Source organism: Coloeus monedula, assembly GCF_965178545.1.
Source record: "Coloeus monedula genome assembly, chromosome: 6".
In the NCBI taxonomy this organism is placed as follows: Eukaryota; Metazoa; Chordata; class Aves; order Passeriformes; family Corvidae; genus Coloeus; species Coloeus monedula.
In genome coordinates this window covers 24577876-24600517 of record NC_138786.1, presented here as the reverse complement: position 1 = coordinate 24600517, position 22642 = coordinate 24577876, and the positions used below count along the sequence as shown (strand labels likewise).

Genomic DNA, 22642 nt, shown 5'->3' with positions numbered 1-22642 from the left:
AAAGAACTGTTAACGTAAATTACAGTAAAGGGGAAATAGGGCTGTTTCATCAAAGCTTTCTTTCCTTATGGCTAATATCTTAGATCTCTTGGAGCCACACATCTTTTCCACACATCAGTGCTGAGCGGAACTGCAATCCACAGGAAGTTCAAAAATATTTGTATTTGAAGCAAAGAGAAAAAAACAAAATACTTTGTCTCAGTAGAGACTTTATTCAGATTCTTACCCAAAGGGTTACAGTGCCAACAGAGGGGGGTAGGAGGAAGTGGTCTTATTCTGTTTGTTCAGCAACACTATGTTATAATTACAGGTGGGGATTTCCTGTACAGTAAAGGAAGCCAATGCTCTAAAAATTATCTCCCTCTTTATACTAGGTGATGACAGAGCAGTAAGCAAGTACTCAGCTGGTTACAACTCCTCTAGGAGAAGTGCTGAATGTAACCTAAGCGTCCTGGGGTCAGTTCTGGCATCTGTCTGCCAGGCCCTCCTTCTGCAATAGGACACAGGAATGTTTAAATAGGAGTATCCCTGGGGGACACAGTGCACGTCTAACTCTGCTGTGACTGACACAGCAGCAACACACAGTCTCCTAGGCAGTTAAAACTAGCAGTCTGGGCCAAGGAGGACGTTGTCCATATGCCCTAGGATTTTTTAGTGGTGGATTGGTTCCAGGCTAAAATAGCCATTTGCTGCCATTTGGGCCTCAAACACAGGCAGCTTATCATCAAGGAATCAAAGTAATAGCATGTAGTCCATCTGAAATCTAAGATACAACAGTTCAATACAGTTTCAATAGTGCTATGTAAAAGAATAGGCCCACAGTCAGAAAGCCTGTACTTCCTCTGCATAGGTACAGAGGATGGGGTCTTTACTGGATGTTGTGAGCTTGTAGTAATTGGGACTGGTGCTGAGGGTTGCAGGTGTCTTCGAGCTGCACAGCAAGACACTGTTGCTGTCTTTCTGTCACTGCGCCTGTTTAGGCCAGGACAAACTGCAGGTTAGTGAGCAAGACTTTGATGCCGCTCGTGACTGTTACAACAGAAGTGGCTGGGTTAAGTTTAAAAGTATTTGCATCACCCTTTTTATAGCGGTCACGAAAGACATAGATGCTGCCATTGCAGCTGGCAATTTTCCAGAGGGATGGTACTGAGCTCCAGGCATCCGGGAGGCATAGCCGGGTGAAGCTATCCAGTAGGGGATTGTAGCAGAGCAGTGAATCCCCCTCGGCCACAACGAACACCACATCCTTGTGCACAGCAGCATGCATGCGCCCTGCGAAAGGCAGTACGTATGGCTTCACGTGGCATTTCTCTGTGTTGGTATCATAGCACTGAATGAGCCGAGACGGCTTGGTGAAGAAGTCTAAGTCATTTTCCTCCCCACCCAGCAGGTAAATGACACCATTAAGGTTTACCCCTGCAGCTCCAGAGACTGCCACTTCCAATTGGCTGGTCTCTGTCCACACGTTGTCTCGTACTCTGTAATATATGACAGCATTAGAGAGAGTGTCCTGTAGAGTTTTCCCCCCCAGTGAATATATTGCATCCTTGCTTGGCACGGAGACGAGGGTGTGCTGGAGCCGGTCACGGGGCAGAGGAGCACACCATTCCCAGTCTATAGTCGCATTGTTGCATTTCCACATGCGTCGTGGAATGGAGCCACCAACGACATACAGGTCACTACCATGCTTGCAGGCTGCGGTGATCTGGTGACACAGGCTGTTCTGGCCACTCACACTTATGGAGTCATCATCAGCACAGTGCAGAGAGACAGCGAGCGAATGTGTACGTGATGACTCCTTTCCAATCAGATAGATGTGAACATTTTCTCCAATCACCTGGGCGAAAGGAGAAGAGTGTCAGCAGAATCAGATCTTACACAAACATCAGTGATGCTCAAGACTGAATTCTTCGGTTTAGGACCCACCTGTGGGCCTGAAGTATATAATCTGCTTCCCAAGTCCTGCCACCCTACAACATTCAGGATTCAGAGCCTCAAAGCCTTTTCAACATATCATTCATGTCCGACACAATAAAATAGCCACAGACGTCACTGGAACACAAGTCTTCGTGGTTTACGTAAGGGCCAGTTACATCCCTGATGGAGTACAGTTGTTCCGAGAGGAATGCCAAACATAGATTTCTGAACAGTTTCTTTGGTAACTGAGGTGAAATAAATTATTTGTGGCACTGGTCCAATCACCAGTGAAAGCAGCCTCAGGTTAAAATAAAAAAAGCTGTCAGTGGGGTTGCTGTTTATGACACTGAAAGTATCCTCTCACAAGCACCATGAATTTCAATGACATTTGTATTTTGTGGCTTTCAAGTCACACCTGAGAGCAGAATACCCTGCCCTGAGAAGTGTGAAACCAGCAAGTGCTACACCAGCCCCAGAACATAAGGTCTTTTTATACCTTCAGACTCGATCGCAGAGTCTCTGAAAAGCCCGCTCGCTCCTCCTTGTTGAAGTTGATCCAGGTTTCTATGGCAACTGCTGGATTCTGAGAACATGGAACGCCATCTGCGGTTTGGGGACAGAAATGCATTTACAGTATCTAGACAAAGGTGTATGTACTCGGGAACACCCTTTTCCTGCGGCTGCCTCCCCCCAGTCCCACCACAAATCCTACTTTCTGGAGAGGAAAAACAGACACAGGTCTTTATGGATTTTGTCAGGCATGATCAGCACTGCCAGCCAGCCAACTACATGAAATTAATTTCAGTAACTATCAGAAGACAGAGCTGCCAGATCTTAAGCACTTTGGATGAGTTTCAGCAGTCTATTCACGAATCTATGTCCAAGAGAAAGAGGACAGGAAAGAGAACTTACATGGTGTGTGACGACGACAAATACTTTCTTATTTAATCATTTATGCAAAAAGATTCTGTTATTGAGAATCTCAGCACCTGCCTTTCCTTCTGGCTGGTCCTAGAAACCTATCTAGCAAAAGTATCTACAGAATGTGTCTGAGCACTGCCAGGCAGCTGACCCTCATGACTGAACATCTGGTGTTGCTGCTATCCTCTTAACATTTGGAAATCCCCAATGAGCTACTAGAGCTTTTCTTAGCTGTGTGACAGTAGGAAACACTCGACAGACTGCATCAAATTTCAATCTCTTTCCAGACATAACTGGAAGTTTTGGTTAAGCCACAAACTCTTGTATTGTCATCATCAGTACATTATCGAAAAGATTTTAGGTATTTCCTTCCAGTTTTAAAGCCAGCAATTATGCCTGTGTTCATTGAGAAGCTTCCCTACGAAGACCCTCTGATTTTGTAGTCTGTTCTCATGACAAACTCTGAATTCAATGATGCTGAAGGCACCAGACAAATTCCAATGCTTTTCTCTATAGTGGAAGGGAGCCGAAAAAGTGTGGCACAAAAGCAGGTATTTCAGCTCTGTTTAAAAGGATTCCCGTAAGCTAACCATCACATGTAGTGCTTAAATGGAAAAAATTTGATTTTGAAATTGGTCCTAGAGTGCAACAGAAGGTAAACTTAATGAATTACTATTTCATGAAATTAATTTTAATCCTTGCCACTAAAAGCTTCCCCTATTTAATTCTCCATTAACTAAACAAAGACGCAGGAAATGCAAAAGAAAAGGATTTTTCCTACCTTTTTAAGAAGGGAAGTACTTCAGATTTTAATCCATTTAATGAGCTAAGTTGTGGCATAAATGCCGAGTAATGTGATTCTACATATGAAAATAGATGATGCATGGAAAAAAGTTATACTGAGAAATTGTTTTAATTTAGGACCACAAGTGCTAAAGTCCATAGTCCTAAAACTGGTTTTTATGTGGAATCCCTAGGAAATTAAAGGTGATTGACCTCTACCGTTTTATTTCATTATTTTAGAGGGTTTTTTTAATGAACTCGCAACTTACTTTAAAAACTTTAGCTAGATAGGTATCAAAATTACTCTAAGTTTATCACAGTTTTTGAGCTATCAGTACATATACTCAATAGGTTCTTGACGGTAAGTTTCTTTAGGTGCAATAGAGATAATTTAATGCAGTATCTGTAAAGACTCTCATACGCATAGCATCAACTCTAAAGGCTAGTTTAAGTCTTATGGATAGATTTGCCAGTGTTCCAAAGAAGCCAGTCATGGTAGGTTTATTTTTGTAACAGCATATAAAACACATGACACACAAAGTATAGTCACTTACTCAGTTACAAAGTAATTAAAAGCAAGAAAGAGGCACATCTGAATGTATGAGCTGCTTCTACATTCTTGCTTGCTCTAGCAATGATACCTAACTGCAGAAAAATGGACTTGTGACTGCAGCATCCTGGAGAGGTGACAAATACTGGCTGTACCTACTAGGGCAGCAGATCTTTAAGGATTGGTGGAAGCTGGACCAAGTTGTCCATGTGTTGACACGTCCTTCACAACACTGAGTCATTGCATCCATTACTGTGGAAGGCTAGTACCTTTATAAGAAGGGTAATTACTGTATTACTCAAGATGTTACAATGCCTCTATTTCAGTCAGTTGAGTGCCTAAGTAATCCTAACAATTATATACAATTGTAAATAACACTAAAATAGTCTAAAAATATGTGCTCAAGCCTTCTCACAGACGTTGAATTATTGCATTACTACATTAAATGATTATGAGCTAAAGGGATAAAAAAGACTTTCATCAGATGTTTATTTCTGGTAAGGCTTCTTTGTTTTGCTTTTAACGCAAACAAAAATAAAAAAAATTGTTGGAAGTTATGTTTAAAAAATGTGTAACACTTCTAACCTGTTGACTCAGGAACTGCTGTGAATTTCTGACATCCTCTACGTCCCTTTTCTACAGCTTAGATGTTTCATGTCCAGTAACAATTAATGGTTTGGGGCTTTTTCTGACAAAGGTATCCAGAATGTTTTGCTTTGCTTTGCTTAGCTAAGTCTCTGAATAGACAGTGATTATGAAAGGTTGGATCTTTTCATCTATTTTGTTCACTACTTGACCAGACTCTGAAAGTCTCTTTCTACATCCACGTCCTAGGCAGTCTGAAGAACTCCTTACCTGTAAGGATGTCTGTCAGTAGGCGGAGAGGCAGGTGTAGGAACTCCTCTGTCTCCTGCAGCTGAGACAAATGTGACTTTGCACAGTGTTTGGCAGCGGTGTAGAGCTCCATGTCACTGTGTTGATCTGCCAACCACATGACCTGCAGACAGTTTCTAACCTGCACCGTACGGGCCAGAAAACGGGAGCACTCTTCAAAAAGGGCAGTCAGCTGGTACATGTCTGCCACTTCATAGGTTTCCTGCAACTCCTCTGCCCTAAGCTTTACAGTTCCATGGTAAATATAGTCCACAAGGAGCTGAAAGACACTCTCGCTAACGTCCTGCAGCTCAATCACCCGGTTGTGGGCCTCCTTTAGGTTGGAAGTGAACATAGAACGAAAAAAGCAGCTCTGAGCTGAGAGGACCAAACGGTGCAGCTGGAATTCTTTGCCTTCCACTGATATTGTAACATCAGCAAAGAGCTCATCCTCCAAGCATAATTTCATAATACCCTGGGCCACACGGCCTGAGTGGGAGCGGTCGGTGAAGGTGTAGTTCACAAAGTAGTTTTCTTCTGCAGAGGAGCCTCCAGTCTCTTCTGATGAGTCCATGGTGCTGCACAAATCAGACCTCCAGCAATCTGTAAAATCACAATAATTATACAGCTTTCTCTCACCACTAACAAGATTATGCGGTACTTCAGGGTACAGGGAAAAATCAAACATATTGGTAAGAGTCCAGCATATTTTAGACTAAACATAAATAGCACAGCCAGAAACTTGTGCTTGAGCTTCAGAATCTCAAACAACAAATGAGAAGTTGGCATAATTAAAATTATAATATATACCAAACTTCCAGTACAGTGCACATCGCATCCCAGCAGGGCTTGGAGACGTGCATATCTTTTCACCACTCATTTCACCGACACAAAGAAATGCAGCAAGTTATTCAAGTGGAAAGTCCAGCAACCGCCCTAGGAAACTTGCAAAGCCAAAAAAAGTGGCAGCAGCATAGCTGGACTAGATGTGAAAAGGATTACAGTATCATACTAAAAAAGAGCACAGGCAGCAGTTCATACCATCAGGAGGTGTTAATTACTGTCCAAACCCAATGATGAAGCTGTATCAAGGTGAACTTGTTTTTACCAAAAAGATGCATGAGATGTCTGCCAGACAAAACCACCTTCAAGCTAACCAAATGAGGTAACTGATGGTTATGCTGTTTGTTAATGTGCCAGTCAATTTCAGCATGCAAAACAAAATGTTAGATGTTGTTAGTCACTGCTTCCCAAGTGGAAAGGGGAACAAAATTTAAAAGAAAACACCTCTTAGTAGGTACCAATGATGTTTGCAGAGCTCCAGGTAGTTTGTGGTCAGAAAAACTTCTGAAACATAAGGCTACTACAGCAAGGAGCTCTTTTTTACCATGGCTCTTGACAGCATTAGGAACAGTTGCCTACCTGCAGTCACTTTAGACTTATTTTTACAACTGAACTACCAGCCATTATGACTGATATCACAAATTTCTTCAACTAATAATGACCATTATTTCAAGCACAATGTTTCACAAAGATGTGGTTTTTTTTCTCCAACAGATTCAGTTACTCTTCCATGGTTTATCTTGTCAAACATGCATTTTCTTACAATTACTCTGCTTGATCAGGAGGGCTCCTAAGTTCTTTGCTCAAATTCTGTTCACGGGAAGTAGTGTCTACATCCCTAATTAGCTGGACATGTCCATCTCATCTCTGGTGATTGCCTGCCTTAATTACACTCATCTCGATTTTACAGTAGTTCTGGTCTGTCTGGAAAGTACCTATACATTAGTCTGTAAGAGACTGAGGAACTGCAGTCAGCATAGAACACATCAATACTATTTTTCCAGGTTTACAAAGTATGAGCCTATCCTGCAAATTGGCTTCCACTTCGGTTAAAGCTCTTTATCCTTACAGTCAAGGTGCTTAGGAGCTTCAGCCCAGAATGCAGAAGAGACCACACAGAGCACCAAGATATGGACAGATGAACTACTCTGCGCCCTTGGCATGGCAGAACCAGCTGCCCACACTGCCCTGCACAACTCCCAGAGGACTGATGCCAAGTCACAGAAGAAATGCCAAGAAGCAGCTAAAGACTACGCAAACCTCACATCCTCCTTGCAGACACCCAGACAAAGCTCCCCTTTGCACCCATGATGTCTCTGCTATAAAGAAAGAGGCATGCAGGACAGTTAACTGTCCCAAACAGCCCAATCTCATGCTCCATGCATTCCGTAGGCCAGGCTATCAGTGAGAGTGGTTGAACCAACACCTGGTACACCTCCTTCACAGAATCACAGAATCACTTAAATTGGAAAAATCCTCTGAGACCATCGAGGCCAACCTATGACTGAACATCACCATGCCAACTAGACCATGGCACTGAATGCCACTTCCAGTCTTTCCTGAAACACCTTCAGGGGCGGCAACTCCACCACCTCCCTGGACAGTCCATTCCAGTCTCTAATCATCCCTCCTGTGAAGTTCTTCCTAATGTCCAGCCTAAACCTCGCCTGCTGCAGCTTAAGCCTGTGTTCTCTCGTCTTGTCGCTGGCTGCCTGGGAGAAGAGGCCAACCCCCACCCCGCTACAACCTCCTTTCAGGCAGTTGGATAGGGTGATAAAGTCATCTCTGAGCCTTCTTTTCTCCAGGCTAAACAACCCCAGCTCCCTCAGCCGCTCCTCACAGGACTTGTGCTCCAGCTTCCCTCCTTCGTTGCTCCTGACAGGGTCGCGGACGCTACGGCGGCGCCCGGGCTCGGGGAACCCCTAAGCACAACTGACAGCGACCCTACGGTCCGGGGCGAGGAGAAGGAAGGAAGGGAGGCTGATCCTCGGAGAAACGCAGATTCCCACCAGGGCCGCGCTGACGCTGTGCAAGGCTCGGCGCTGGCTCAGTCCGGGGGCTGCCGGCGTCCCCCGCCCTCCGCGCCCACACCTCCGCGGCGCTCGCTGCTCCGTCCCCGGGCCGGCGGCCGCGCCGCTCCCCGCCGGCCGCGCCGCGCGGCACCCACCTGCGGCGCTTCCCTTCATGCCGCCGCCCCGGGGTGCCCCAGCGGCTACTCCCGGCCCTCACCCTGCGCCAGGCGCCGCCGGGCACTCGCCGATTCCGCCCACCGACCCGAAGCCGTCCCCGGGAAGCTCTTCGCGCGCTTCCGCCCCCGGGGGAAGCGCGGCGGCGGCGGCACTTTCCGCTTCCGCCCCGTGCCCTTGCCCGTCCGTGTCCCGGCGGGATGTGGGCGGCGGCGGCTCGGGGCCTGGCGCGGGCCGCGCTGCGAGGTGAGGCCGCGGGGGCTGTGCCGGGGGCTGTGCCGGGGGCCGGGCGGTTGGCGGCGGTCGGTGAGATGTGTCCGTTTCTCTCCGCAGCTGGCGCGGCACCGGCGGCGGCACGGGCCCGGCTGGCGGGGAGCTCCGCCGCGGACACTCGCCGTAAGTGCGGGGCCGGGCGGGGGGCGGAGGAGGGCCCGAGGCGTGCGGTTGTGCCCCTGCCAGCCGGCGGGAGGGCACCGAACCGCCCCACGGACGTTCCTGGGCGATGGAACCGTTTTAGTGAGCGCGTCGGGAGAGGGTTGGTCCGGTCACCCGTAAACCCCAATAGCGCAGAAAAGTGGCTGTGTTGGTAGCCGTGCTTGCTCTGGGTTCCCGTGCTTGCTCTGGGTACCCATCTGCATCCTTTCTCAGATGCAGGTCCAGCCTGCTTTTTCTCTGCAAAGCTGTGCTTGGGCAAGAGCTTCATAGCCCCTCATCGCCCTGGCTCTTAAGGGTTTTTAATCGTAACAGTGAAAAAGCCCACCCCAACAGCGCGAGTTCTTAGAGTGTTTTGGTTATGAGGGGCCTGCTTAGATGTTGACACATCCAACAAAACCAGAAAACAAGGCCCATTCTAGACCCAGGTTGAATGACATAAACACTGCCTAAGTTCAGGTTATTGTCTCTGTTGCCCTCTTTTTCATCTCATTATTTACTTCTTCATCATCTTGTTGGACAATTCCTGCTGCTCTTTAGAGTCAACAGAATTTTACCCCTGACACAAATTTCCTTCATTATCAAAGTGTGTAGTTCCACGTTCTGTGTAGCACAAGTATGTTGCTATAATGTAGTCTCTGACAGACAGCCAGAGTGGTTAAAGGGGGTTACTAGTCTTGTCTCTGTAGCTTTCTGTATTCCCTGTCATAATCTTGGAAACTTTATGTTTCTCCTTAGCTACTGTCAGACCAAAAAATGAAGTAGAACAGAAGCAGCTATGTGCTTTTGGAGAGTATGTGGCTGAGATTCTGCCCAAGTATATCCAGCAAGTACAGGTAGGTGCTGTTTGAGAAATTGTTCTTGTGATGGGACAGGATCCAGTGAATATACCACGTGTTTGTTGCCCTTTTAGCGAAGGTGTTCTGGGGAAGAAAAATGGTCAGAATTCCATGAAAAGTTACTGCTGTTGTTAAGCCCCTTGATCTGATGCCTTTTTATGTCTGCTGTGTCGCTTTCTTTGAGTTTTCTGCTGAAATCAGCATAATGTTTGAGTGTTTGTACTCGTGCCCTTCCCGCTGTTCTGTTTTCATCAGGTGACGTGTTTCAATGAGCTGGAACTTCTGATCCATCCGGATGGGATCATTCCTGTCCTGACCTTCCTTCGTGACCACACCAATGCCCAGTTCAAATCCTTGGCTGACTTGACTGCTGTTGATGTCCCGTCTCGGCAGTACCGCTTTGAGGTAGGAGCTGCTCAGAGGTGCAGGACTTGGAGGGCTTCACAAGTACTGCTGCCTGTAGGTGCTCTTGCAGCTCTGACCACTTTTTTTGGTTTCTGGCAGTGAGAAGAAAATTTCAAGAGTTGTAGCTAGAGTTTCTTTGAGTCAAAGACCTCCAGCTGCTGAAGAAGTGGAATATTTTTTAAATTCAATATTTTTCTTTCAAAATCCAAGGTAGTGGATTCATAGAAATAATAGAAATATAGACCCTAATTTATTCATTTTTTCCAGTCACCAAGGCAGTATCAAACTAGGCTTTAAAATTCCTTACAGAGTTTTGGGATTTTTTTTCAATCTTACTGTAGTATATATTTCTTCCCCCGAGATTATAATAATCCTCATAAGCAGCCTTTGTATTAGACTCCACCACCATAAAAGTTTGAAATGTTCCCTGGTATCCAACTTGTTTGCTGAAAATTAAAGTGTACTTTTTCTTAGCTTTCTCCCACTGATAGTAATTGCAAGAGTGATTGATAGTAATTTTCTTCGAGACAGACTATTGTCAAGTGTTTCCATCCCTCCAGTAGTCTCTCTTTAAAGATTTAGTATCTCTCTTTACTTCTGCTCTTCTACATCAGTCATGTTTTCTAAGTCTCATAACTTTTGTCACACTTCTAAGGACCAAAGTGATGAGCTATTGGAACCTCAGTTGGAGGAGTGTCTTTTAGTGGCCAGCTCTGAAGTGCTGAATGTGATCCTGCTCATAAAGAATATTTGAAATAGTCCTTGTGTGGCTTTGCTTAGCCAGTGGTGTAATGCAAAGAGATCCATAAATGCTGCCTGTTCCTCTGCTTCAGATTGTGTACAACCTGCTGTCCCTGCGGTTCAACAGCCGCATCCGTGTGAAGACGTACACCGATGAGCTGACACCTGTTGACTCAGCAGTGTCTGTGCACAAGGCAGCAAACTGGTATGAAAGAGAGGTGAGTGCTGCTGTGCTTGAGAACAGAATCTTGCTGGAGAGAGGCTGTATTTTCCCAGTCAAAGAGATTTCCCCAAGGCCCTCAGGAAGAAAGAGAGAAGTGTTATCCTGGCTGCTTTTTCAGAGTAGGAGATAAAACAATGTTTGATTTGCTTTTGAATGAATTTCTGCATCAGTTTTGCTGGCACTGTACAAAGCCAGGCATGTAACTGAAATTTTATAGACATAAGACATGCAGGTTTTTGGTTTTTTCAAATATAATTCAACTAACCTGTCCCTTTCATTTAGGTTTGGGACATGTATGGTGTTTTCTTTGCCAACCATCCTGATCTAAGGCGAATCCTCACAGATTATGGGTTTGAGGGCCATCCATTCCGGAAGGACTTCCCACTCTCTGGTTATGTGGAGGTAGGAGATACAGTCATGTCTAAAGTTAGTAAGTCTCCCCAGTGCTCTTTTCTGAGTTCCAGTACAAAGATGTGGCTGCTTCACAATCATTTGTCTGAAGGATGTTTCACTTGTCTGTATTCCAGAGGAGTTGTATAAAATTGTGTGGAAATTTGAAGTATCACACAAAGAATCATCCATAATAAAGCAGCCTAAGGCTAGAGAAATTGAGCAAAATGTTATGTGCTGTATACCAAAGATACTTGTCAGGGAGAGAAAGTGGTTCTGCTTTCAGCACGTTTTCTGGGAGATTAAAGTTTCCACTGCAAAACTGAAGGATGAAGGACTGAACCATTCTTGATTCAGTTGGACTTCACTTTGTTGAGTTTTTGTAGGCCCAGATTATAAAACTCTGGTTAAATTGACTCTTGCCATTTATCGTTTACCTTGGTATGCCAACCACAGGTGAAATGAGAGTGTTTGGTATCTGTCTAGTTTCAAATGATTGCCCTGCAGAAGCAGGCGTATATGGTGCAGTGTTAAGACTGAGTTGAGTTTCAGGAGGAAACAGTGAAGTTCTGCAAAAAACAGGCTGTTTTAAGAAATGTAGAAGTAACAAAATTCTGCAAGCAAGGATAAGGCTACATCTCCTGAGCTGGGGTTCAGAGATCTGGACTAGCACAGTGAGGATAAAGCAAGCCAATAGGAAGTGTCTGGTACTCACCTGCATTCCATCCTGGTTGTCTTCTTTTTCTCCCCTTGTTCTGAGTGTTACACTAAAAATTAGAACAACTAAAACCAAACAAATGCCATATTATAAAGATTCATGAGTATAGTCCTCAGCCACGCAGGCCCAGGATGGGCCACCTTATTTCAGTGACTCAGGAGAAATTCCTATGTCAAATGTCAAATTAAATGTGTTATTCCACGTGAACTTCACATGGTCTGTTAGGCTGGGCACTCCTAATTCTGGGTGCTTAGTTGTGACGCCTGAGGGCCATGGTAGCAAAGTAAAGAGGAGGGTTTTCGTGGACAGTCCAGAGATCTCAGTAGCGTCTGGAGAGCTCATTTAGTATTGAGAACTGAAGCCATGGCAGAGGCCTGTGGGCCTGTGGTTTTTCCATGGGTAAGAAGTGGAGTTGTCTGCACAGAGGGTGGTCTGGGTCACTGTGCACAGCAAATAAAGATGCTCCAGGAGTGGGGTGAAAGTGACTGGCCCGTGTTCTTTGCGCTGTTCCAGGTGCGGTATGATGATGAAGTCAAACGGGTGGTGGCAGAGCCTGTGGAGCTAGCTCAGGAATTTCGCAAGTTCGATCTGAATAGCCCGTGGGAGGCATTTCCTGCCTATCGTCCAGCTCCAGAACCCCCGAAAATAGAAGCAGGAGCAAAGAAAGAAGATGTCAAATAGCAGCAGAAGGAAGCAGATGTGCGGCACCATCCTTTCTGTTCTAATATAGTATTTATAATAATAAAAATTGATATGAGATACCTGCCTGTTGTGATCTCAGGAATAATGTTTTCAAACTAGATGAAAAGCACAAGGCCAGGGAATGCTGATTTGCAATCCTTATGATCCAGCTAGTAGATGTTTATCTGGTGCTTTGAGTTGTAAAACGGGGGATTTGTTTTTTTGGTTTGCAAATTGAACGGAGTGCAGGCACTGCCTGTGGCTAAGTGTTTTATGAACACTACTCCTGCCAGCAGTCCTGCAGGCGAAGTTCAGAACCTGAGCACTGGATAAGAGACTGCACTGAAGCAGCTGTGGAACTTGAGCAATGGGATAGCAGTTTCTTAGCTCCAGGATGGGTGTTGGGAAGATGGTAATAATACGGCAAACAGGAAAAGCCTGGGTAAATGGTTCTAATAGAGTTCCTCTCAGGACAATACAAATGTACGTGGGTCGAGACCAAAACAATTATGGAAATCTCTCTATTGTTTCCATGGGAATTAGGTCAGTGCCTTTTAAGGAGTTGCAGGTAACTTCTGATGTGACACTCCCTCAATCTGGCCTCTTCTTCACAATCAAGCAGTCTTTATTTTCTCCAGCATCTTCGGACTGTGCGCTTTTTTTCCTGCAGCCAAAAATATACCCCTCCCTTGTCTCATAAACAAGACTCTGTCTTTTTGTCAGTCTTCCAGTTATTCTGAGCTCTATGATACAATAGCATTACCACTTTCTTTCTCTTGTGGAAAATACAGTTTTTTTCCAAAAAAGCTGGAAAAATGCTGTTGTTCCAGTCCACCCACCACCTGTTTGAATGGGATTATGTTACAGCAGTCATCAATTAATAAAGTCCCTTGTCTTTGGTCCAGAAAATGCATAATTCTGTTCTGTGTTGGAAAGCTGACTGACTTCAGTACGATCTGAAAAGTATTGTGTAAGAGATTTCGTAAACTAATTCACAAGCTGTTTGTAGAGATTCCCTGAGTCAATACTTAAGCTTTTAAATTGTAACATCACTAATTAAAATAAAGGTTTTGGGTAGGTTAGAGTATGGGATGGTGGAAAGGATCGGACAATAGTAAATTCAATTAAGGAAAAAAAAATAAAGATCTGAACTGTATTCAAAGAATTGGGTTTCATATTTGTTTCAACCCCAGCCATGTAAGCATGGGCTGCTTAATTTTATTTTTTTCAATTTTTTTAGTGGTTGGTTGCTTGTTTTTTATTTTCAGGGGGTTTTTTTTGTTTTTGTTTTAGGTTTTTTTTTTAGTTTTTTTTAAAATTTTGTTTCAGGCTGCTATGGCCAGCAGTGTTTGGGATGTGACTCAACAGTGTTCTCTGGTTAAAATTCATAGCATTTACTATTCACCTTAAATATCACAGCTCTACATGGGAAGGAGAAGTGAACATAGCAGAAGTCTGGGGTTTTATACAATTCTTATCTCCGTTTTGGGTCTGTCTTCAATTGAGCAGATTAAATAGGAAATGAACTTTTAGTTCTTTACAAGATATTCCACAGCTGGTTCTGTTTTCTTTGCAGTGGCTCTCACAACATGTTGATGCCTATTGCACAAGACAGAAAAGTTCCTGATGCCGCTTCTATCACCATGCAAATTCTTTATAAATCACATTTCCTATCTATGTTCTCCTTCATCCCAGGTTGCTTGAGACACCACACCGAGACTTATGGTCTATATATAATGAAAAATATATATTTCCCAGCATGATAAGTCAGAGGGCTGATGGTAGCAAGAACACAAGGAAATCTGCCTTTTAAAATTAATGTTTGTGTGGAGGGGGAATTTGATCCACATCAAGAGATGTCAGGCATGACATATTGTCAAGTTAGACAATATGCAAGGTTGCTCAAGAATGTGTGTACTGGAAAAGTAGGCAGCCCTGTGGGAACAGGCATTGGCTCCAGGAGGTCTTTAATATGTGGAATAGTTGCTGGTGGACCTGAATCTCTTCTCATTAGTGAAGCTTGGGAGATCAAGAAGACTTTTACATCAGCAATTTACTCACCTAGGCTCATTATCCCAGGGCACAAGAAGTTTCACAGCCTCACAAAGTACTGCCAGTGTTGGCACTCTGCCTCCTCCACTGTTCCTGAGCTCCAGGGGACGTTCTGCTCGTGGAGCCTACTCACTCTGGGTTCCTTGTGGCTGGTGGACACTTGCTTCGTGCTGGACAAGGCTGTGGTCAGCTTGGCCAAGCACAAAGCTGTCTTCCAAATCCTCTGTCCCTGCCTGTTGCGTACTGCTAGCTTCCATGAAGCTTGTTTGCCTGGGTTGGATTCCCCAACTGCAGAAGGATGTGGGATGAGATGTAAGTCAGATGTAGCTGATTTACAGACACACTATTCAGAAGAGAGATTTTCTGGTACTGAAGGGACAAATAGACTTCAGGCGATGACTCACAGTCACCATGTTGAGCTGAGTAGGTTTTGCTGGTGTTTTCCAGAACTCTGGCATTTCTCCCTACAGCCAGGCAAGCAGTCTGTCCTCCCTGAGGATGTGGCTATCAACAGTGTCAGGATGTCCACCCACCTCATGGCCACACAGTCGGTATATGTCCTTATAACTGATCTCCACTCAAAATCCAGACAGGAATTTCAACTGAGCCTGGCATTCCTGCAGAGCAGAGCTTATGGCACTGCTGAGGGACAGGCTGGATGACAGTATGTCACGTATCACCCATCACACTTCATCCCATGATGTTTTCTCCAAGTTGTGCAAGGCCTGAGGGTGTCTGTTTGTGCAGTAGGTTTAGTGGGATGGGGCCCTCCCTGTCGCTTGTACACAGCTCATTATTCCTTCAAGCAGCTGATGCTGCTCACAAACTGAAACAAAAAGACAAGGAAAGCATCCTGATAAGGACTGGCAGCACCATACCTGGAAAATACCAGTATCAGAGAGGTCCTGTCTGGTTACAGTCAGCAATTCACTCCTTCTTCCCTCAAGGTTTTCTTACTTCTTCCACTCCAGTGACTCAAACATCACCTTTTCTGGGAGTTATGTATGTCCTTCCTTCCCTGAGCATCTGCCAGACAGCCCCAGGCTGGGGAGTAATCTCCCCGAGTTCTGGGCAACATGATCAAAGCAAGTGATTTCTTCAATTCTATAAGCAGAATTTCCCTTTTGTAAATATCTCCCTGAAGTCCTATTTCAAAGAAACTTCCCTCCTAAAGAGTCTCTTCTGGTGTTGTATTAACCACACCTTGTACTTCAACCAGCATCCAATCGATTCCTGCAGTCTTTGATCCCTCTTACCTTGTTCTCATTTCCCATGTTCCTGCTTCAGGAGGTCATGGTGAAAAAGAAGAAACCAGTCAAGGTGTCCCTGCCTAAACCTGTCTTGTGACGTTTTGAAACTGCTCCAACAACAGACGGTATGGCCAGGGGAGTGCAGAGTGGTAGGGCTGTGAATACCTGGCAAGAACAAAATCCTTCAGGAGGAGCAGGTGCACTGCCTAACATTGCAGTCGTACATGCAGGGACTCTGTGCAGCTGTCAGAAACTCAGCCTTGTTTCTGTGCAAGTATTGCTGTACAGACAGCTAAGGAATACATTTATCACTCTGAAATTGCCTTTCTGTGGGGGATAGTGAGGTAATTCTACAAAATTCCCCTAGCTCAAGGCAGCATCCACACTGATGCTTGTCCCTCACCTGCCACTGTGTCAGTCACCTGAGCACAGCCCCTGAGCCTCCTCTCTCTTCCCTCCCACCAACGTGGCTATCCTCCTCTAGGCACTTCAGCTGCAAGCTGTTCCTAGGAAATTCTCCTGTTGGCAAAATCATGTACGGCTCTCACAGATGTTGGCCAAAATCCTGTTGGGCAATCCTCCTCATGTCATGTGCTGCAAGCTAGAGGGACGCTCTTTCATGGCCCACGAGACACGGGGTTTTTCTGTAGTGGCTTCTAGACAAAGTCATGTGTACACTGTGGACTAAAAGGGACTCTGGCACAAAGCAGAAGGCACATCAGTCTCACTGCATACATGGGCCATCAGTGTCTGCCTCTTGAGTAGCTTGTGATTCACAGTTTAATAAAAGAAAGGGATGCAGCTGAAGAGTAAGCAGCAGAAAATAATGAAAAACAAAAGCAGTGCAGCGTGACTCGATACCTAAGGCTATGACACAAACACAGGTCTTGTTCTGAATCCAAACTGAGGGGAAGAGTGGCTCTGCATGTTGTGAGCCCCTCTGTGACTCTTCCATTATGTGCTGCTTCTCTTGGCTGGTGTGAGTCCAGGTATTGCCAGGTACAGCTGCAGATCCTGAAAGTTTCGGAAGATTTGGTCCTTTGCACACAGACAACTTACTGGCCAGGACATCATCCCAGCCCTTAGTAAACTATCTGGTGACAGTATGTCCTGACTGATGTCCCATAACTTGCTGAGCAAGGGATGCATTTCAGCTTTACCTTCTCTCTTTTCTAGGCAGATTTCTTTCTTCCTTTAACCTGAGGGAGATGGTAGTAGTCCTTATTTACACATATTATTGCATATTCGTATAACCCTGGCATCACATACTGTGCCATACAGAGTAGAAATACAGAACAGTTTGACTGGGGATTTGGCACTAATACACGTGTAAAGATGTGTAGAGAACAGATACCTGCTGCAAAGGGAATCAGATGAAATTTTGTCTATGTGATTTAGAACATCTAAGGCCAACTGTGCTCATTGTAACCTAAAAGTCTGCTCAGAGGGGAGGACATGAGGTGCTAAAGCCTGAGCCACTTTGATACTCGGTGTTTGTTAGGTCACTGTACTGAGTTCCCCCTCCAGGGGGCTTGATACAGAACTAAACCAGTGACGTTTCTTCTGCCTGTTTGTATGTTTTGGCTGCTACTGCCCTTCCATGAATCTGCAGTCTGCTATCCTTATCTGTTTGTGACATTCCGGGATTGTTTTCAGATTTTCGAACCTGGGAAAAAGGATAACTGAAAATGAAGCCAAGGAGGCGAGCGGAAGGGTCACAGTATGTGACAGAGGCACAGTGCAGAGATGGAAGAAACTAGGGGGCCCTCCCTTCTTCAGAGGCAAACATATGTAGTGAAATTTCTTGCAACTAACAGTTTCCTATAATCATTGCAGCGGAAAGTCAGTCTTTGAAAAGAAAGCTTAAACAATTCTGCCAAAACCATCACAACAAAGTGTTCCAAGTTTCCAAAATATGATGGAAAATATCCTTCGGGGTTAGCAAGTTGAACTGCAAGCCCTTCCCAGGGCTGGGACCAGAAACACAGAAAGATGGATCCATTCCAGGAGAGGCTGCTGGGACCCGGAGCAGCAAGGGAAGACGCCACAAGCGAGCTGCTGTGGCTCCAGGCGCGGCACTGTGGCGGAGCGGGCGGCAGCTGCTCCGGCTGTGCTGCCATGGCCCAGGCACAGCTCGGCTCCTGGCTGCTCCTGTGCGTGTTTGCTGCATCCCAGAGGCTGACAGGTAGGAAGAACATCTGCTAGCGACACGGCTCCTTGGCTTGGCACACCTTTGTGCAGTGCCATTTGTAGGATGCTTTGCCGCTCCTTCAAATGTGGCCCGGCGCCTCAGGCAGCTGCACTGGCACGGGAGAGAGCTGGAGTCCAGCTGGGGTGGTTTGCTGGTGGGGGTGCTGGTACCTGCTTGCAGGTTGAAGACCTACTGCTGTGTTCGGTGACAAGGGGAGGATTTTCTTGGGTCTCCACTGAAAAAAAGTCTCCTGCAATACTGTTTGTGGATTTTCCATATGCTTTTTTGGGGAAAAAAAATCCCCAAAACCACCCAACACTGCTGAGTGATAAAATAAGTAAGGAAGGATTTTCCCTTCCCCAGAGGAAATTTATGTTATTATTTCAATACATTATTTGTTATGTTTGCTAAATTTTTCTCTACTCAAAAATCTACTGCTGTGTATATTTATGAGGCAGTTACTCATAACAGCAGTTTGGCACCTATTCAACAAATGCACTGACTTTGCAGCCAGTCAAGCATCCCTCAGGAGAGGGATCTGTGAACCTTTTTATATAAAAAAGGAGGATCAGTTTGTAGAGACAAGAACAGCAAAGAAATTTTCAGATGATATGTTTTCACCTGAGCTAAAATGCTGGTACATCTCTGGAGGAGTAGGAAAGAGAAGCTACATCCCTGCTCACATTCCAAAGCCACAGCTGGCTTGGATCACAGAGCCTGCAGCTGTGCAGAGAAACAAACTTCTGCATCCTGCAGGCTGGCAGTGCACTTCTCCAAGCAGCTCCTACATCTCCCTGAAAAGCTCCAATCAAAAATGGAAATTTGGAAATGGCTTTTGGTGGCAGTCATCATACACGTATAGTACTAAATAATTCTTTCTACTTTTTTATATGCACCTGCTGATGTTGACTCTCAAGTGTTCAATGTAAATCCTCACTTTTTTTTAATATAAAAAAGCCTTCATCCATTTAAAAGTGAAAAAAACCCCATAAATGTATCAGAGAGCTTACTATTTTATATGAGCTTTTTCCATTTCATGTTTCTTAACCCAAAGGATGAGTCTGTAAGAAGTAGAAGAGGGTCTTGACTACCTCATGACTCTGATATTACAGAGGAGGGAGGGGATGCAGCCTCTCTCTCACAGTCCTGGACCAAGACTGCTTGTGTCTCCTTTTTCACACACACAAAAAATTAAATAAAATAAATGCAAACAGTTACAGCACTGTAAGTATTAGGAAATGAAAATTGAACAATTCTTCGGATTAACGTGACTTTCATATTCAAAACTTGCCATTCCTCTGGCCTCATATCCATTTTTCCCATACTACATGATGTCATGTGTCCCAGCAAGTAATTAGCTGGACATCAAATGAGCCATAATGGATCTGACAAGGTTTCTCTTACCCTCACACTCCTCCAGCAGCAGAAGGCTAGGGAAGAAGTACAAAAACAGGATAAGCATCAGTGTATGTTTCTACCAGCAGCTTGAGGAGCCTGCCAGCACCCTCCCTCCATTAGGCAGCATTACTTTCTCCAGCAAAAACTGCCACACAAGCAAACCCCATCAGTTCAAACCCCATCCATTCTCAGTGTGAGAGGCTTCCTTGCTGCCTGTCAAAGCAGTGCCTTCACTGCTGTACGCTTTAGCTCTGTTGGCAGGACTAAGGGCTGTGATATCCAAAACCTCGCCTCAACCACTGCTGCTTCTCTTAAAAAGCTTGTTTTGCTTATCAAAATCCCGTGGTCAGCATCTGTCATATTTGGCAAGCTGAGTGGTAGCTCAGGAATGTTGAAGACGTTATTGACAATCAAGTGGCAAAACCAGTAAACAGGAATGTCTTGTGCTACCAAGTTCTGTCTGATGTCTTCCAGATGAACATCGTCACAGCGGCACCAACTCACCCCGTCGTGGCCCGGAGGACGCCGGCATCATGTTAGAGGTCTCCTGAGCACTGGGGGCCCTGGGCCGAGGCACTGTTAGTGCCCATGCTCCCACCTACCTGCACGTAAAAACTCACCCGTTCTGTTTGTTCTCATCCCTGACGGATTTCGGGAGCCCCTGGAGAACGCCTCGGCGATGTCTAATGGCATTTGTGCTCCCTCCCACTGCGGGGTGCAGCCGAAGGGGGCTCTGCCCCACTCCGTGGCACCTCTCGGGGTGTCCGCGGTGGGACAAGGGACCATCCCCGCTGGGTTCGGTGACTGCCCCGCAAGCGGCCAAGCCCCCGCCCGAGGCGGCCGCACCGGGGAGCTGCTGCAGGCGGGACTGCGGGGGGACAGGAGGGCGGGAGGCGAGAGCTGCACAGGTCCCACGGGGAAACGAGCTGTGGGGCCGGTCAGAAACGGGGTGTGGGGCTGGCGGAGAAGGACATGGAGTGGGACCAGGCGGCTCGGGAGGGAGCGGCCGCCTCTGGGCCCGCCCGAGATCTGGCAGCACTGCGGATGGCTTTGGTTTGCAGCTCGTTTGTGACTGATGGAGCTGTGCTGGGCTTTCCGTGAGAATGCTGCTCCTCTCTTCCAGATGCTCTGGGGAAGGCTGGATATTCAGGCCAACGGGACAATCCGGCTGCGGGATGAAGAGCTGGCCTCCCTACGCCCAGCACGGCGGTTCCTGCAGGTTTTGGAGGAGGAAGTTCCCAAAACACCGGCAGAGATTGAGCAGCATCTGACATATTATTCACTGACTGACACCCCCTTGCCTCCAACAGAGTTTGACCGTCTCCTTTTCACCAGTGTTTACAGTGCCTACCAGGTTCGCTCCGTGCAAGGTCTGGATAAAACCCTCTGGATTCGCTTTTTCTCTCAGCTGGTTGATGAAATCTTCCGTGACCTGTGCAAGGGGCTCTGCCCTGCAAATACCACTCTCCTCCAGGCTTCCTGGCCTTGGAAGGAGAAGCCTTCACATTTAGCGTCCCTGAAACATTTCTATCGCTCTAACCTGCCCAGGACCAAGAGAGACACCTCACGAGGGAACCCACCATAGGAAGGGACACACCCGGCTTCAGCTGCATTCTTGGTTATTTTCAATGCTTTCCATAGCGTGCAGGACTTTGTATAAATATGTCACACCTTTTTGTCCTGCTTTCTGCACTGTGCTGGCAACCCTCTAAGGATTTATGCACAGGCTGTCATTTTTACATGAAAAAAGGACAAAACTGTAAAGCTTATTTCTCCCTTTCCTGATTTTTTGCTAAGTGGGCTGTGCTGAAGGGGGCAGTGCTATTTAGAAGTCTTATCTGTCTTGATCACTGACGTTACTGGAGAGATGGCTTGGAAGTATTTTTCCAGGATATCTTGCTGGTGTCATAGCTGACTTCATTTCAAATAATTCAGTTCACCCTCCTTATATTCTCCCTGTGGTTTCAGACAAATACATGATCTTTTCTCCTCTCCAGTAAGCAGCTAAGCAGGTTTTGTTATGTTTCATGACGTAGGTCACATATTTAATTTCATTTTGCTCCTCATGTGGCATCATATTTTATTTGTCAATAGCAATTTCCCATTCATATATTCATTCTTCTTTAAAAAGCAACCTGAAAATGTATGTATTCCATGAAGCTTTCTAGTATTTGCATATCATATTTACACGTATACACAGCTTTGTTTCAGTTATCATTTTGGAATATACTTTCTGAAATCTCATTTAAATTCTGAAGGATCGTGACCTAGTTATTTCTTCAGCAGATTTTGCCTTTCTTCTATACAGGTTTTTTTTTTTTTTTGTACAGCTATGGCACTTTACAAGCCAAACATAATAAATACACAATCTCTATCTTCAAAATCAGAAATATAATTATTTTATAGAAGGACATCATTAACATTTCTCTGTCTTAAACACTGCAGTGTAGAATTAAATAAATGCAATTATCTGCTCAGGAGGGTTTTGACTTTAGTTCTTGTTGTTTCTACCAGATTTCCTGCTGCCACTACAGTTACATTAATTTTGAACATTCATTGCATGTGCTTAGACAATGGGATCCATAATTCCCTTTCTATCAATATAATTTTTCCATGCTCAACAAAAGAGGCATGTGTGACCTTCAAAGTGGGAACTGCTAGCTTTTGACCTAGTTAATCTTCTTCCAAGCCACGGTAGCCCAACAGATGGTGAGGAGAAATGGTAAGGCAGGAACAAGAAGCCTGAAAGCAAGATGACACAGACAATGGTTTTAGAGGTCAGGTCAGGGTTATGACAGAAGGAGATAGATTTAAAGCAGGTTGTTTGTTGCTGGGTTTTTGTTTTGTGCATTTATTTGTTTCATTTTGGTTTGTGCTTTGGGGTTCTTTTTGTTTGTATCTTTATTTGTTTTCCACCCAAAAGGACATAGGAATTAAAATTAGAATTTTATTTGAAGTAAAACTTCTTGTCTCAACTAATGTTCTATTATTCTTATGGTGGATTTTTACGTACCTCCAATCTCTACCCTTCATTGTTTTGCCAAATATGCTTTCAGTCTTTAATTTGCAGGACACGTATGGAACGACAGAGGCAGTGAGCAGCTGCATGCACCTCCAGTTTGAGCAGAGAATATCATCAAAAAGCTGAGCTGAGATGGCACTAGTGCATGAAAATACTGTCTTGCTGGAGAAGGTATAGCCTGAGCCATACAAATATATGGATAAAGGCTGAGTGGGCTGGCTTCTGAC

The 22642-nt window shown here is 45.3% G+C and overlaps 3 protein-coding genes across 4 annotated transcripts; 2 read left to right on the top strand and 1 right to left on the bottom strand.

The window, feature by feature from the left end:
* Window positions 1-189: 189 nt before the first annotated feature.
* KBTBD4 (kelch repeat and BTB domain containing 4) lies at window positions 190-8210 on the bottom strand. 2 transcript variants are annotated; one of them, XM_082284072.1, is made up of 4 exons: window positions 8117-8210; window positions 5027-5647; window positions 2414-2520; window positions 190-1837 (listed from the first exon to the last, which is right to left on the bottom strand). In XM_082284072.1, exons 2-4 carry the CDS (start codon window positions 5616-5618, stop codon window positions 977-979), a joined length of 1560 nt encoding a protein of 519 aa, XP_082140198.1. In that variant the 5' UTR covers window positions 5619-5647; window positions 8117-8210; the 3' UTR covers window positions 190-976. The 2 variants fall into 2 exon arrangements, with proteins under 2 accessions (XP_082140198.1, XP_082140197.1); XM_082284071.1 differs by having other exon boundaries at window positions 8055-8167.
* Window positions 8211-8222: 12 nt separating this feature from the next.
* NDUFS3 (NADH:ubiquinone oxidoreductase core subunit S3) lies at window positions 8223-12582 on the top strand. Its single transcript, XM_082284073.1, has 7 exons — window positions 8223-8319; window positions 8407-8469; window positions 9244-9341; window positions 9600-9749; window positions 10583-10708; window positions 10996-11115; window positions 12335-12582. The coding sequence occupies exons 1-7, from the start codon at window positions 8274-8276 to the stop codon at window positions 12500-12502; spliced, it is 771 nt and encodes a 256-aa protein (XP_082140199.1). The 5' UTR covers window positions 8223-8273; the 3' UTR covers window positions 12503-12582.
* A 5340-nt stretch (window positions 12583-17922) lies between these two features.
* Window positions 17923-20978, top strand: FAM180B (family with sequence similarity 180 member B; the record flags this gene model as incomplete). Its single annotated transcript, XM_082283451.1, has 3 exons — window positions 17923-17989; window positions 19868-19935; window positions 20517-20978. The coding sequence occupies 3 exons, from the start codon at window positions 17923-17925 to the stop codon at window positions 20976-20978; spliced, it is 597 nt and encodes a 198-aa protein (XP_082139577.1).
* Between the last annotated feature and the right edge of the window lie 1664 nt (window positions 20979-22642).